The sequence below is a fragment of the Carcharodon carcharias genome, chromosome 30 (assembly GCF_017639515.1).
Source record: "Carcharodon carcharias isolate sCarCar2 chromosome 30, sCarCar2.pri, whole genome shotgun sequence".
NCBI classification, from domain to species: domain Eukaryota; kingdom Metazoa; phylum Chordata; class Chondrichthyes; order Lamniformes; family Lamnidae; genus Carcharodon; species Carcharodon carcharias.
Genome location: NC_054496.1, coordinates 35086558 through 35104172, shown reverse-complemented (window position 1 = coordinate 35104172; position 17615 = coordinate 35086558). Strand labels below are relative to the sequence as shown.

At 46.0% G+C, this 17615-nt stretch overlaps 1 protein-coding gene across 6 annotated transcripts in view; it reads left to right on the top strand.

Moving 5' to 3' along the window:
- LOC121271280 (EVI5-like protein) overlaps positions 1–17412 on the top strand; it is a 410054-nt gene extending 392642 nt beyond the window's left edge. For 4 of the 6 annotated variants that reach the window (XM_041177135.1, XM_041177134.1, XM_041177131.1 and 1 more), the window contains 2 exons: positions 13316–13600; positions 15841–17412. In XM_041177135.1, the coding sequence (XP_041033069.1) occupies positions 13316–13600; positions 15841–15951 (396 nt within the window). In that variant the 3' untranslated portion in view covers positions 15952–17412. Of the gene's footprint in view, positions 1–13315; positions 14259–15840 lie in introns of those variants that run through there. The other 2 variants (XM_041177133.1, XM_041177132.1) reach the window with 2 other exon arrangements.
- Positions 17413–17615: the final 203 nt, after the last annotated feature.

The window sequence follows — 17615 nt, the reverse complement described above, 5'->3', positions numbered from 1 at the left end:
CCCCCCTACAAACACCTTTCATTCCCTTATTCCCAGTGTAACCTTTACTCCCATATAAGTCCCCATTAAGCCTCCTCCAGCAAGCAGTGGGGGGCTGGGTCATTGAATATATCCAAGCCTGAGTTAAACAGATTTTCAATCTACAAGGGACTGGAGGGGTTATGGGGTACAGGCAGGAAAGTGGAGTTAAGGCCACATTAGATCAGCCAAGACCTTATTGATTGGTAAAGCAGGCTCAAGGGACCAAATGGTCTTCTCCTATTTTTTATGTTCTTAAGTCAAACCTCTGGGTATGTGCACCCCTCTTCACCCTAAGTACAAGGAGTGCAGACTTGAGCACATCCATCATAGAAACTGATTTAGCCGCCCATCACCAGAATCTGGCTGGACCACATGGACATGTCCAGGTTCTCCGCCAAAGCCACCCAATACTCTTGGATGATTCTGGAGAGCAAAAATAAGCCATGGCTTTTTTTTCTCACTACAAGTCATTTCTTTAAACTTACCTTCAACTCCAACAACTGTGAGGTTTCATGGACTTTCTTATGAAGATGGAAATCAACCATTCAGCAGTCTCTTCTACTTCCACCTGCCCCGCACCACCAAACCTGGAGCCCACATTGTTCTCTAGTGAATCACCCATCATGCCCTCTCTGACCCCATCTCGCCCATAAGACCCACATCTTGCTCTCTTGACCCCAGTCCCAATAAGCTGCTGAGTGCCCAGTTTATTTTCCTGACTCCCATTGTAACTGTTGGTGTAAATTATTCCCTCTGCTCAGGCAGTGTAATGAATGCCTCTCTTTCAAAACTAAAATCATCAACCTTGACCCCAAGCTTTTACTATTGCCTTTACCATGCCCTCAACCCCTCTTGTCCTTGTAAACTACTGCCCATCTTCAACCTTCCAGTTCCTTTCTCAAGTCCTTGAATATGTTATCATCTCCAGATTTAGGCTCCTGTAGGTCATTTGAATCCTTCCTGGTCTGGTTTTCCACCCCAATGCAGGACTGGAATCCTAACCAAATTCACAAATGTCATTGTCACTGACCATAAGGATAATGCTTCTTCCATCATTGTCCTTCCCAATCTGTCTAAAGCCTTTTATGTGGTCGACTAAACTATCCTGCTCCAGCGCCTCTCCTCTGGTCTCCAGTTCAATGCCCTCACTTGATTCCACTCTTAATTACCCATCACAGCAAGAGCATCTCTAGCAAAGGCTCCTTTTCCCACTTCTATACTACTACACCCAGAGACCACCAGGAATCTTTATTTCCTTCCTCTTTCTCATCTGCATGGCTTACCTTGGTACTGTAATCTGCATGTATAGTATCAGTTTTATTATACAGGATGCCACACAGCTCTACCACCACACTGGATGCTTCCACTGCTTTGTTGCCAGATTGCGTTTCATCCGGCTAAATATTGGAAATATCTTCTTCAGTCTTTGCCACTGATCCAATCCAGCCACTGTCTCAGGCAGAATGTGACATTTCACAATTTTTGCCCTGCTATTTGACCCCAACTTGAACTTTCAACCATCATCTTCATGTCCGTAACATTGTCCATCTTTATACCTGCACCTGTTGAAACCTCCTCTCCTGTATTTGCCACCTTTGAATTCAACTATTCCAACACTTAGCCAGCCACCCTCCCAGCCTTCACCCTCTATAAACGTGAGTGACTTGCCCAAAGCAGAGTCCTGTAAGTTTGGAGATGCTGATGGCATTGCCTTTACCATGCAAAACAAGAATCTATCTCCCAGTGAGTAACAGAGGATTGAGTATGACTGCCACCAATGGCAACTTCACCCAAGCCTGCAAAAGGCCACTACTTTGAAATTTCACATCATGAGAACACAGGAAATGGGGATAGCCACTTGAGCCTGCTCTGCCATTTAGTTAGATGATGGCTGACCCTCTAGCTCTACCTGATTTTCCCACACTGTCCCCATATCCCTTGATGTCTTTGCTACCAAGAAATCTATTGATCTCTATCTCAAAAATTCTCGGCTGAGCCTCCACAGCCTTCCAAATTCCAAAGATATACACCTTCTGAATGAAGAAATTCCTCCTTATTTCAGACTTAAATGGCCTACCCCTTATTCTGAGACTCTCCCCTCGGTTCTAGACTCCTCCCACCCACCAGCCAGGGGAAACATCCTTTCTGCATCTACCTTGCTCGAGCCCTGTAAGAATGTTGTATGTTTCAATGAGATTGCCTTTTGTTCCTCCAAAATCTAGAGAATCCAGGCCCAGTCTCCCCCAGATAATGTCCAGGCTTGGGCTGACAAGTAGCAAGTAACATTCGTGCCACACTAGTGTCAGACAATGACCATCTCCAACAAGAGAGAATCCAACCATCTCCCTTTGATGTTCAATGGCATTACAATCACTGAATCCCCCACTGTCATCATCCTGGGGGTTACCATTGACTAGATACTGAACTGGACTAGCCATATAAATACTGTGGCTACAAGAGCAGGTGAGAGAATAGGAATCCTGTGACAAGTAACTCGCCTCTTGACTCCCCAAAGCCTGTCTACCATCTACAAGGCACAAGTCAGGAGTGTGATGGAATACTCCACACTTACCTGGATGAGGGCAGCTCCCACAACACTCAAGAAGCTGAACACCATCCAGGACAAAGCAGCCCGATTGATTGGCACAAACATTCATTCCCTCCATCACCAACGCACAGTAGCAGCAGTGTGTACCATCTACAAGATGCACTGCAAGAATTCACCAAGACTCCTTAGACAGCACCTTCCAAACCCACAACCACTACCACCAAGAAGGACAAGGGCAGCAGATACATGGGAACACCACCGCCTGGAAGTCCCCCGCCAAGCCGCTCACCATCCTGACTTGGAAATATATCACTGTTCCTTCACAGTTGCTGGATCAAAATCCTGGAACTCCCTCCCTAACAGCACAGTGGGTGTACCTACTCCACATGGACTGCAGCGGTTCAAGAAGGCAGCTCACCACCACCTTAAGGGCAACTAGGGATGGGCAATAAATGCTGGCCCAGCCAGCGATGCCCACATCCCGTGAATGAATAAAAAGAAACTCACCAGATTCACATGGGGAGCAGATGTGCAAAGCTGCCGTGCAGCATCACTCACCCTGGTGTACCGTACAGTGAAGTGAAGTACTGCTCTCAGGCATGCCCACCAAGTTTTCATGTCAAATTCATTAATGTCCAGCTGAACTCTGCTTTTATCAGCACCAACACCCTGGTTGTCTCTGACAAAATACTGCATAAAAGGCTAGTTTACAAAATTGAGGCTCATGGAATAGGAGGTTCTATATCTGTTTGGTTTAAAAAAAAACTAGCTTAAGGACAGAAGATGTAGATGGTGTCCTTCAAGAGTCAGTTAAAGAATCACAGCTTTTTTTTTCATATAAATGACTTGGATATTGGCATACCACACTGTAAAACTTCAAAATTTTCCAATGATATCAAATTGGAGGTGTGGCAAACAGTGAGGATGATACCAGTTGACTGCAACAGGACATAAGTGAGCAGAATGGACAGACAAGTGGCAAATGGAATTTAATACGGAGATGTGTGAGCTGATGTATTTTGACAGAAGGGACAGTGAGAGACAATACAGACTTGATGTCTTTTGGAAGTCCATGTACACTACATCAACCACATTATCTTCATCCACTCTCACTGTGACCTCATCAAAAAACTCTAAACATGATTTGCTTTTGATAAACCCATGCTGATAATGTTTAACCCACATTTGTCTAAGTGACTGTAGAATTAGGCAAAAGAGGTGGCATGGACATATATGATTGGAAGCTCATCTCAGGGTCAAATACAATACCAAAATTGCAGATGGTCAGGTCCAGCCCTACAACTCAGCGTGCTCACATTATTCTGGACTCTTGTACTTCTCTGATTTTCTTCATCAGTAAAAGCCATTCTTTCAGCCGCCTGAGCCCTAACTCTGGAATTCCCTCCCTGAATCCCTCTATATTAGCATCTCTCCTCCTCTGTCCCCCTTTGAGAGGCTCTTTAAAACCTAGCTCTTTGACCAAGTTTTGCACTACCTCTCCCAATAGCTCCCTAAATGACTTGGTGTCAGATTTTGCTTGAAAACACTCCTGTGAATTGCCTTGGGATGTTTTAGTGTATTAAAGGTGTTACATCAATGCAGGTTAAATAAAGAGGATCAGGGGGTTACTATTTAATGCGGTATAAGGCCAAAGCTAGATTAGGTACGAGGAGGAGGTTCATTTCCCAGAGAATAGTGGCCCTTTGGAATAGGCTGCCATCTTGTGCAGGTGACAATGGTTTATTAAATTCTTTCATGTGTAAATTGGACCTGTCCCTGCTGGGGCAGACAGCACTCCTCACACATGGTGATTGCTGCCAAGAATTCAGAGCAGACTGATCACCTGCGCTTAGCTAGATGCCATCAAGTCAATGGGTTGAAGAGGAATTTCCCACATTTGTTCTTCCCCTGATTGGCCTGGGCTTTTACCTGCTTTTCTTCTGCCTCTCTCAGGGCTTGGTTTTGGTTGGGGTGGAGAGTATATATATTCTTCTGCCTCTCTCAGGACTTGGTTTTGGTTGGGGTGGAGAGTATATATATTTGATGAACAAGGGATCACAATTGACAGAGGCTGGGTGAAGCAGAGGCTCTTTACCTGACCATCATAGTTTGTAAGTTCTTTTTGAATTAGATTGTATCCAACATTACAGCTCACACCTGCATAGAACTAACAGGGCTTATACCATCTGTCTTCACTCTTTTTACCCCCACCCCCAAGACTCCTCTTGTTCTCTATTCCCCCTCCCCGCATCCCCTCTCCCCCATCCCCCATCCCCCTCTTTTGAAAGCAATGTTGAAGAGCTCTGAAGCGTATTCAGACTGAGTGTTTGTTTCAGGGCACTCTCCCCACACGGCAGTCAGATTTGGAGTGGTTGTGGTGACGTGTGGGAGTCTGTGGTGTGATGAGATAGTGTTGACGAGCGCTGTGAGGTTTCGAGACTCAGAGCTCACAGGGAAAGGTGCAGCCTGCGGAATCTCATCACTGTTACCATCAAAGACAATCCTGGCAACTACACCTAGAAACCAAACCATACGGTACCAAAGGCAGTGCAGTGTGTGTGTCACACTGTCTCTCAGTCAAGCAACCAGCAGCCTTCAGTGTTTTAGCTGCAGCTAGCTTCCAGGTTACTGCTGATCAAATACTCCATGCACTCTTGCCTTGGCTCGTGTGCTGTCAGGTGATGCAGTGAGTCCCAGGTTCTCAACTGCAGCTTACGTGCAAGGTGAAAGTGACCCCTCTTAAATCCGATTTAGGTTTGACCTCTTCATCCCAGTCTGCAGAAAAAAAAGCCCACAATTTCTCACCAGTTTTGTGATCAAGCTAGAAAAATCTGACTTGTGCCGAAAGAAGCTTTTTGATTGAAGTGGAGTTGCTCACGGGCAGTGAGTGAAGTGAAGGTTTAGGGGTAGGGGTATGAAGGAGTCTTACTGTGGGATGGGAGGGGTGGGGAGAGTGTGGAGGAGTCTTACTGGGGGTGGGATATGGGGGGGAGTCTTATTGGGGGTGTGGAGGAGTTTTACAGGGAGGTGTGGGAGAGTGGAGGATTATTACTGGGGGTTGGGGGTGGGGAGGAGCCCTGGCGGTGGGGGGGCGGGGGTGTTGTTGTGGGGAGGAGCCCTGGCTGGAGGGTGTGGGGAGGAGTCGCTGGATCCCTGGCTGCCAGGCCACCCTCATAGAATCTTTGAAATTTAAGGCACAACAGAATCCGTTTTTCCCGTCGTGTCTGCCTGCTGGTAATTAACTATCCAGTCCGATCCCAGGTTCCAGCTTTTCACCTGTAGTGCTGTAAGTTACGGCACTTTAAGTGCATATCCAATTGGAGTCTCTGACAATACTACTCTTTCAGCCAGCACCTCTTCATTGGTAAGTGTGACTTGTCCGATATATTCTCATTCTTCACATTAAAAACCATACTGTTCTTGTATTCTATGCCTCAGTTAGTGAAGGCAAGTTTCTGGTTTACCGCCTTATCTACCTGTCCAACTCCCTTCAGGGACTTGTGCATGTGCACTTCAAGAACACTCTCTTCCTCTACACGTCTCCCTTTCCTACCACTTATTGTGTATTCCGCTGCCATATTTGCCCCTCCCCAAACGCATTGCATCATATTTCTCCAAATTGAATTCCATTTGCCAATTTACTACCTACTTGGTCAGTCCATTCTATCTTCCCACAGTCTACAGCCTTCTTCCTCACAATGGATTTTTGTTTCATATGCAAACTTTTTAATCATGCCCGCTACACTGATGTCTAAATCATTGATATATATCAGGAGCAGGAAGGTACTCAGTACTAAGCCCTGCAGAACCCCACTGGAAACAGTCTTCCAGTCACAAAAGTATCTGTTGACCATTGCCTGTTGCTCCTGCCACTGAACCAAATTTGGATCCAACTTTACCATTTTCCCTTGGATTCTATTGGCTTTTCATTTTCTGACCAGTTTGTTAAAAGTCTTGCTAAAGACCGTGTAGACTACATCAAACACACTACCCTCATCGGCTCTCCTTACCACCACCTCAAAAAGTTCAGTCAAGTTAGTGAGAGAAAATATTACATGGGCAAATCCGTGATGACTGTCCCTGATTAATCTGTGCCTCTCTAAATGATGATTTATACTGTCCCTCAGTATAAACCACAGGTTAGCTGACTTGTTTGTAATTACTTGGTCTGCCTCTTTCTCTCTTTTTTAATCAATGGTACAACATTACCAATCCTCCAGCACCACACCTCCCCCTGCTTCTCTTTACAGCTAGAGGTACTCTTCATTTGGGCCTGGTCTTTTATCCATTTTCAAAGTTGCATTTCACACTCCTTAACTCTAATGCCTGCTTCATTCTCCTCCCTTGTTAACTGTTCATCGCAAACCATGCGCAGCTCCTCTGCTTTCACACACAAGTTAACTTTTGGTCTCTAATAGGTCATATTATATCCTTAGTTATCCTCTTGCTCTTTATGTACTTAGTTCCCACCTGGCACATAATGTGTTTTCAACAGGGCAGAGACCTACTCGGAAATCTCTACTTAAAACTTTCAACCAGGGTTACCATGTCCTTTTGGAGCAGGGGTACTGGTCACCACATCCCCATCCACCAGGGATACCAGATCCCTATAGAGCAGGAGTACTGGTCACCAGATCCCCATCAACCAGTGGTACCAGATCCCTATAGAGCAGGGGTACTGGTCGCCAGATCTGTATCAACCAGGGGTACTAGGTCCCTAGAGAGCAGGGGTACCCATCACCAGATCACTAAAAATCAGAGTTACCAGAATCATGAGTTCCCTATGGACCTAGGTTCCAGAACCACTTTGTCTGGTTATAGATTGACTGAAACACTCCAGCCTTCGGGTCGTGAGACTGTACCTTTGATAGTTTTGCACTTGGTGTTTGAAATGGTGGCTGTGCTGCAGTGAGTGGTAGAACTAAAAGCCATTTTTACATTACCTGGCTCTGCTACTTCATAAGCTACATAATCTATTGCAACAGGTACTTTTAAATTACACAGCAGGTACCTTGGAGTGAACAAGCTGAAGTTTATATTGCTAGCTTTGTTGCTGTTTGGACAAATCAAATGGACTTTTTCACAATTGACACACCAGACACTAGAAGCCAAATAAATGTTGATGCTACAGAGTTGACTGTCAATTGGTTAACGAAGATGCTGACCAAGTTCTGAGTAGGTGTAAAGGTGTAAAGCTGTAACTCCTAGAGCTGGTGAGGCACACCTTGCCTGAATCAGGGATGAAGAATTTCAGCCCTTTACCAGATTTCCGACATTGGCGTTTTGGAGATCTGCCATTTTAAATACATGTTCTGACTTTCGGGGAGGGGATGGGCTGAAAAAAAAAACTCACCACTCTGCTGTCAGTCAGAGAGAGTGGGAACTGACTGCAGAGCTGTGATCGGAGAAACAGCGAGCACAAGGGAAATGGAGTTGCTCCTCCAATTGCAGATTCTGTCTCTCCCATGCTGGTCTCTCCAGCTCCTCCATTCGCAGGTTCTTCCCCCACCCCCCCCCCCCCTCCCCCCACCCTCCCCAAACTCCCCAACTCTTGCTGCTCCTCCAGAGACAAAATCAACGATTGGAGGACCAGCAGGAGTGAGGGAATCTGTGATTGGAGGAGCTGGATTCTGGCTGGTCCCACAGTAGCCAAGCAGGAGACTTTCAGCTGCACTGTCACCAATCGTTCCTAGGCATCCCCTGAGAGTACAAGGAGAAGAAGTGGAAAATGAAAGAAGACACGATTGTCTTCGCCAATAATGAGCTGGATCAGGTCGGGTTTGGTTTATGGTTCTTGTGGAACTCTGCTGGTGGAATCGTTGAGAAAATTGCTTAGTGATACAGCATCAGTGACTCCACCGCATGCTAGGCCAGACCTGGCTTGTCTGACTTGGACCTCGGCGCTACCCAAGCGCCTAGTGATAGAAGAGGTTGTACTGCCCAGCCTGCTTGGATCTGAGTCACCGGTGCCTGAATTCCTACCCTCCCCCAGGGAGGAAGTTCACCCCTCCCTGCAGTGCAGACCCCTGGCACTGCCACCAGCTGAGGAGGAGCTGCACTCACCCACTGACAGTGGCAGCAACAGCACCCAGGACCTAAATCCAGGCAAGAAGGAGAAATCCAGGTGGAGGAGGAGGGTGGAAAAGGAGGAAGGGATGAGTGAGTGGATCTGCGTGAGGAGTGAAGGGATGAATGAATGGGGAGGGAGGACATAAGTGGGGGTCTGAAGGGCTTCATTCTGTTGCCATGGAAGGTGGAAAGATTGGCTGAAGTATATATGATTACGTGAAGTGATAGCATTTTTACAAGTACTTTAAAAACAAAGATTTTTGTACTTATTAGTATATGTCAGTCCATAATCTGCAAACTTTAATAATAACACACTGAATGTTCCTATGCTGTTTTATTACTGTTTTGTTTCCACAGGCGTCTAATAACTTCAATCATTCAAAGTGATCTGGAAGCATTTTCATTTCAGCACAGATCACAGCAAGCGCTATAATTACATGATTCCTTGGGCAGAAAAGGATTTCGGACCTTTTTTGTCTTTGGCCACACTCAGCCCTGCTGAACATAATCTGGTAGCTTTACGTCCGATTACATTGTGCCTTCATGATGCTGAAATCAAGGCAAACTGTACCGTATAACCAACCTAGAGATCCGCCAGTCAGTCGTGTGCAAAGGAATAGCAGGTGCCTGAGTAAGCTGACTTCATCAGCCCTGACCACAGTGAAAAATCAGCTCTAGTTCCTGTTGAGGTTTTTCCCATCAGTACTCACCGAAGTACAGTGCCATGAGCTGTCAGAGTGCCTCGTGTTTAGGGATGTGTCCATACTCCCTGATATACAATGTACTATACAGGGATGGAAAATGGGACCTCCCTGTTATCTGGACTGGATAATTATTCCTTTCTCACTTTTCCTCCCATCTTTCTGAGGGGAATTAAGAATGCTGATGGGTAAGGTGAGACCAGAGCCAAATCTTTCAACTGCAAGTGAACAACGGAAATGGTCAAACCTACTCGATCAAAGCAGTACATTGTCTTTGTCTCAATGTGAAAATAAAAACAGGCTACATCTCTGTATTCTTTTGTCTCTGATCGTAGTGAGGAGAGAAGGCCCGCTGAGCAACCCCAGCCAAAGCTCACTACCAAAGATTTCTCAATAAACCCAAGTGGGACAGGCTAACAAACAGCTCATTGTTTAAAGCCTTGGGGAAAATTCACTTTTTAAACCTTTTTCGACTCAAATTTATAGAACCTGTGAATGGATGGCGTAGATAGGGAGGAACTGTCCCTGTTGGTGGAAGGATCAAGAACTGGAGGGCTCCAATGTAAGGGAACTGACAAAGGAAGTAATGGCTACATGAGGAAAACCTGTTTTTTTAAACTCAACAAGCGTTTAGGATCTGGATTGCGCTGCTTGAGAGTGTGGTGGAGCCAGATTCAATTGTGACTTTCAACTGAGAATTGGGTCATGATCAGAAAAGAGAAAATTTACAGGTGAAGAAGTGGGACCAGGCTGGCACAGATACAGCATAGTTGGATCGCAGACCCCCTCCTGTGCCGTAACCATTCTATCTTTCTATATGGCCACACATTCGATTGTAGCTCTTTCCAAATCCTTTCTATGGCAAATATGGGCAATTAATCTTAAAAATTGATGGCTCCCAGAATCACAGTGCAGAAGAGGCCCTTCGGCCCATCGAGTCTGCACCGACACGTGAGAAACACTTGACCGACCGACTAATCCCATTTACCAGCACTTGGCCCATAGCCTTGAATGTTATGACGTGCTAAGTGCTCATCCAGGTACTTTTTAAAGGATGTGAGGCAACTCCCCTCCACCACCCTCCCAGGCAGCGCATTCCAGTCCGTCACCACCCTCTGGGTAAAAAAAGGTTTTTCCACATATCCCCCCTAAACCTCCAGCCCCTCACCTTGAACATATGCCCTCTTGCAACTAATCCTTCAACTAAGGGGAACAGCTGCTCCCTATCCACCCTGTCCATGCCCCTCATGATCTTGTATACCTCGATCAGGTCGCCCTCAGTCTTTTCTGCTCCAACAAAAACAACCCAAGTCTATCCAACCTCTTTTCATAACTTAAATGTTTCATCCCAGGCAACATCCTGGTGAATCTCCTCTGTACCCCCTCCAGTGCAATCACATCCTTCCTATAATGTGGCGACCAGAACTGCACACAGCACTCCAGCTGTGGCCTCACCAAGGTTCTATACAACTCCAACATAACCTCCCTACTTTTGTAATCTATGCCTCGATTGATAAAGGCAAGTGTCCTATATGCTGTTTTCACCTTCCCACTAACATGCCCCTCCACCTTCAGAGATGTATGGACACACACGCCAAGGTCCCTTTGTTCCTCAGAACTTCCTAGTGCCATGCTGTTCATTGAATACTTCCTTGTCAAATTACTCCTTCCAAAGTGTATCACCTCACACTATTCAGGGTTAAATTCCATCTGCCACTTATCTGCCCAGTTGACCATCCCGTCTATATTTTCCTGTAGCCCAAGACACTCAACATCACTGTTAACCACCCAGCCAATCTTTGTGTCATCCGCAAACTTAATAATCCTACACCCCACATAGTCATCTATGTCGTTTATATAAATGACAAATAATCGGGGACGCAGCACAGATCCCTGTGATATGCCACTAGACACTGGCTTCCAGTCACTAAAGCATCCTTCTGTCATCACCCTCTGCCTCCTACAACCAAGTCAATTTTGAATCCACCTTATCAAATTACCCTGTATCCCATGTGCATTTGCCTTCTTTATAAGTCTCCCATGTGGGACCTTGTCAAAGGCTTTGCTGAAAACAGTATAAACTACATCAACGGCACTGCCCTCATCTACACACCTGGTCACCTCCTCAAAAAATTCAATCAAATTTGTTCGGCATGACCTCCCTCTGACAAAGCCATGCTGACTATCCCTGATCAAACCTTGCCCCTCCAAGTGGAGATAGATATTCTCCTTCAGAACTTTCTCCAATAGCTTCCCTACCACTGACATGAGACTCACTGGCCTGTTGTTCCCTGGCTTATCTCTACAACCCTTCTTGAATAGCGGAACCACATTAGCTGTTCTCCAGTCCTCTGGCACTTCCCCCATGACCAGAGAGGGATTAAAAATTTGGGTCAGAGCCCCTGCGATCTCCTTCCTTGCCTCCCTCAGCAGTCTGGGACACAAATCATCTGGACCTGGAGATTTGTCCACTTTTAAGCCTACCAGCAACTCCGATACCTTGTCACACCCTATATCAATTTGCTTAAGAACCTCGCAGTCTCTCTCCCCGAGTGAAGGGTGAAGATGGACATGAAGTATTCATTCAACACTCTAGCGATGTCCTCTGGCTCCACCCATAGATTGCCCCCTTGGTCCCTTATGGGCCCTACTCTTTCCCTGGTTATCCTCTTCCCATTGACATACTTATAGAATATCTTGGAATTTTCTCTACTTTTACCAGCCAGAGCTTTCTGATATCCCCTCTTTGCTCTCCTACTTGCTTTCTTAAGCTCCACCCTGCACTGTCTGTACTCCACTAATGTCTCTGCTGATTTGCTCCCCTTGTACTTGCTAAAAGCTTTTCTTTTCCTTCTGAATATCTCTGGTCATCCATGGTTCTCTGAGCTTGTTACTCCTTCCTATCTCCCTAGAGGGAACATGTTGAGCCTGTACCCTCCCCATTTCCTTTTTGAACACCCCCCACTGCTCCTCTGTAGATTTCCCCACAAGTAGCTGTTCCCAGTCTACTTTGGCCAGATCCTGCCTTATTTTACTAAAATCCACTCTCCCCCAATCCAAAACATTTTTTTGCAACCTTTCGATTTCTTTGTCCATAACAAACTTAAACTGTACCATGTTGCGGTCGCTATCACTAAAATTCTCGCCCACCACCACCTCAGCCACCTGTCTGCCTTCATTCCCCAGAATTAGGTCCAGCACTGCACCATCCCTTGTTGGACCCTCTGCATACTGACCTAAAAAGTTCTCCTGTGCACATTTCAAGAAATCCACTCCATCCAAGCCCTTAACACTATGTCTATCCCAATTAATGTTGGGAAAGTTGAAATCACCTAATATAGTTACCCTATTGTTATTGTTTTTACACACCTCCACAGATTGTGCTCATATTTGCTCCTCAATTTCCCGCTGACTATCTGGGGGTCTATAATAGACACCTAATAATGTGGTTGCCCTTTTTTTATTCCTAAACTCTACCCACAAAGCTTCATTCGATGCCTCCTCCAAGATGTCATCTCTCCTTACTGCAGTAACTGACTCTTTAACTAATAATGCAACTCCTGCTCCTCTTTTACCCCATCCCCTGTCTCGCCTGAATATTCCATATCCTGGAATGTTGAGCTGCCAATCCTACCCTTCCCTCAACGGCTCAGTGATGGCTACCAAATCACAATTCCACAAGTCAATCCTCACCCTTAACTCATCCCATTCATAATCACAACGTGGTGACTCCTGCAGTGTACATTCCTGTGTGGGCACCAGATGAGGACGATAAATGGAAGCTCACCAAAGTTAAATGGGCCATTATACGAAAGATCAAAGAGTTTGTGGAACTGTATATTAACGTCATGGCACCTTCAGGAAATGAATTGGGAGGGTAAATGTGTTACCAGTTGTTTAGCTTCTTTGCTAACAGCTTGAGCATACCTCAAAGCTTGATGACTTGGATTAATGTCCTTTTTTTTTTTAAACACAGATCCGGCTTTTCAAAGGTCAGGGATCCTTTCAGACTCCAATGAGCTTCGACGGGATTCATATTGTGAATCACATGGTTGCAGATGATGAGTCCATTCCCTCGTCTGATGAGGACCTCTTACCTAGCCCCATGGCAGTGAGTGGTCTGCAGGAGGGACTGTACCCAATTCCGCACGGAAACAACCATTTCCTCAGAGGGCTGGAGATCTCGGGAAAGGACAGTGATGGGAGCACCGACAGTGATCAGGAAGATCGGAATTCTGCATTAGAGCTTGAAGCAGAGATGGTAAATCATATAATGTGCAATGAGAGCCCAAACAAGACGCCCTCCATCTCTACAACAGTGTAATGGGGAACTCTACGGCATTCCACTAAGTGAGACTTACTGTATGTGAGATCATCCTGAACTGCTCGTTACTTCCCTGAGTTTGGTCTAATATTAAATTCCATTCATATTTGCCAATGAGAAATGATCTTTGCAGGGGAAGTGATTTTATTGGCTGCAGCATCTGACACTATTTCCCATTGAAATTGGAAATAGAGTTGGGCAATTTTGTAAACGTTAAGTTTCTCTGGTATCGCCGATATGTTTTCTGAAATCGGATGCCCAGTAGCTAAAATATTCATGCTGCACATTGGTGCTCGATCAAAGTCGAGTGACCTCCAGTTTTCCTTGTGTGCACTCCGTGTGGAGCACAGGATAATGGCGGCATTTAAAAATTAAACAGGAGCCTGGTGTTTGTGGGATCTCTCCTCTCCATCGCCTCCATTAATACTCCCTCATTGGCCCAATGACATGTGGGACAGGTTCACCACTAACCTGTAGCTGATGATTTACACTTTGGATTCTCTGGAATCTCTACAATATGGATCATTATAATTTTCTATACCTTGGAGATTGATCAAGAGAAATTACTGTATGATCAGCAGTCATAAATTTTTTAGACAACTAGGTGACTTTTTTAGATTTCTCTAGGTGATAGCAAAAACAAAACCTTACACAGTAGCAGCCTGACATGATGTGATGGCAAATGGATCATGTGCCAATTGGTGCAGTATCTGACTGACACGGTGACCAATGTATTATTTGACTGACATAAGGCATAGTGTCTGACTGATGCGGTGTCTGACACACTAACTAGCGCACGGCACAGAGCGCCTCAACCAGACACTGCAAACTGGCTGACACAGTACCTAACTGTCGTAACTATCCATCACCAGCTGAGTTCGTTTCCTTGTAACCAAGGTTTGACCCCCATCATTTTACCAATTTGCAGTAATATAAACCTCCCTTTTCCTAAGTGATATTACTGAATCCTCCAGCCCCCTCACTGCTTTGACATCTATTAATTAAACTAGGAAAGTCTTCACTTGGTTTGAAATCAAGAACTTTGTTAAATCCTGTACTGCTATATTCACATTTTCTTTAAATTTATTTTTAAGATTTAATTTAATTTTAGCCAATTCAGAGCACTTTTGCCTTTAAGGCTGTTTTTTTTTAACTCTGACACTTGATCTTTCCGGAAGCTGGAAGATCCAGCCTGCTGTGCGAGGGCAGGGCCATGCTGCTGTCATTCCCAAATATTCCAACCCCGGAACAATATGTTTCACTCCCATTAGATCCAGGGATTCCGGCCAGATCCATTCTCCATGTACATCTGTGCTGCATCCAAGGAATATCATCGAAGGAGTTGCTAAAGTGACATTCTGGAAAAGGCCAGGAATCCCCGCGGTGCCCCTGTGGGGCAGGCCGGGCATCCCCGCGGTGCCCCTGTGGGGCGGGCCGGGCATCCCCGTGGTGCCCCTGTGGGGTGGGCCGGGCATCCCCGCGGTGCCCCTGTGGGGCGGGCCGGGCATCCCCGCGGAGCCCCTGTGGGGCCGGGCCGGGCATCCCCGCGCAGCCCCTGTGGGCCGGGCCGGGCATCCCCGCGCAGCCCCTGTGGGCTGGGCCGGGCATCCCCGCGGAGCCCCTGTGGGCCGGGCCGGGCATCCCCGCGCAGCCCTTGTGGGGCAAGATGTCAGACCCGTCCTTCCCTGTAGAAGTGCTTTGCCCATTTTCAGGTGCTAATTGGAGACCTAAGTTGCTTCTTTTTATTTTCAAAAAGTGTTTTTTAAGCATTTTAGCGATTGGTGTTTGTCATGTCATCCCCTCCTCTGGCACTCTCCCCCCACCCCCAGTATAAAAGCAGAGGGTTTGAGTAATCGAATTGGGATTTCACAGGGGGACGCTCCACAGGGTTTCAGTGGGGACCAGTAGAATCCCAGCATTGTCCAACCAAACCACACTATCCAGGGTCATTATGGCTCTTCTATTAATCTGTAATCCTATAGATAGGGAGGAATGGAGGGAATCCAAAACCAGTCACTCACGCTTGGATTTTTTTCTTTAGCACACCTATGAAACATGGTGACGTGGTGAATTTAGACACAGCGTGGCTGAAGGAAGAGGCAGGCCATTCGTCTGTTACTCTAAATTGTTTCTGCACAAGTATAATCGGCCGTACTGTTAAACTCTTTCATTCTCAGCCCACCTCCCAAACTCTCCGATCTCTGCATATAGGAACTGGCTTCACTTACTCGATCCGAGAGGGGAGGGAGCAGCTTGGAGAAGTGAGAATCCTCACTATGTACTTTTGAAGGGGGTAAGTTTGCCTGTTGAAGGTGAGTGTCCCGGGGTAGCGTTAGGGAATGTACATTTGAGCATACAAAGTAAAGCTCTCCTTTTGTGGAGAGTTGCTGCTTACATTGTCCAGGTATTCCGCGTGTGTAACTGCGAGTGTATGGGGATAGTGTGCCATCCTCCTGTCACCCCACCTCTGTTCACTTGACTTTTGTTTCCTGTTGTACCAATAACATCACATCATCACAAACACTCCCTTATCACTTCAGGATCACTGCTTTAGTGAATCAGATCCAAAGTGGAAAATGACTCCTTTTCAGTTGAATTATTTTTCTTTTTTTTTTTGAAAAAATGGTGTAAATAGGGCAAACGGAACAGTTTTGTGTATCTTCCTAAATTCTGTGTCACCACTGAGGGAGACCCTCATGTTATGGGAAGGAGGACTGTACCATAATGATCAGAGCAATATCAGTCTCACTGAGGTCAGTGTTAAAACTCAGGCACTGAAGCCTCACAGGGTTTGTTCATTAGGAATAGAATGCCCTGGCTTGACCTCCATTTTCTTGCCACCAGCACCCCCTCCACAGACCTGTTCCTAGGTTGTTAGTAATCACCTAATGTGTTCATCAGCTGGTGGGAGTTGTCTGGAGGCAACTTTACATTCGGTGTTACCTATACTCATATAAGACAAGGTGCTAAATTGATGAGATTGCTGAGCTATCTCGCACTGATGTTTCTGCACAGCGACTCTCAATCTGTGTAATCCAACATCTAGATGTAAAATGGAACTTGATGTGTGTGGCCCATTGTGAATTTACAGAGCCTGTCTCATTCTAACTCTCTCTCCAGTAAGCCTGTTTCCTTCACGGACTCCAATCAGCTCACAGAAACCGTCACTGCCAACGTCAAAGACCCCGTCCCCGGGAACTGAATATCTTGAGTGAGTCTGTGCCTAATGGTTCACAGACCCGGGACCAGGGCCGAGATGCCATGACTCACTCCTAGGGGGAGCGCAGGACACGGGTATAGAGACAGCTGCCAGTTTTACTGCTGCAACGTTTATCTCAGATGCAAGAGCAACGCTCGGTGCATTGTCACTGACTCGTGACCTCCCCAGCATTAACCGTGAGGCCCATAACTGGCTGCTTTCTTGGCCATTTTCTAACCGCTGTGGTTGTTAGGATGTTCCCCAATCTGTGCAATGGCATTGAACTAGCAAGTTTCACATGGTTTGTACTGAACATACCTGGATGACCTGTACCATTTTATACAGCCGGTACATTTTTGTTTTTGCTCTTCTGGGATACTGTTACAAGTGAATGCAAAATTCTCTCTGTCCCGCTTTCAAACTTCACATTACAGTCAGAGACTAACATTACTTTAGTTAACTTTGAGCTGGGCATGAATACACTATGCATTAGCAGTTAAGCCAGGTCATATGCAAGTGTACAAATATTATTGAGATAAAAACAGAAAATGCTGGGAAAACTCAGCAGGTCTGACAGCCTCCGTGGAGAGAGAACCAGAGTTAACGCTTCGAGTCCGTATGACCCTTCTTCAGAGCTGGGCTCGAAGTGTTAACTCTGTTTCTCTCTCCACGGAGGCTGTCAGACCTGCTGAGTTTTCCCAGCATTTTCTGTTTTTATTTCAGATTTCTGGCATCCGCAGTATTTTGCCTTTA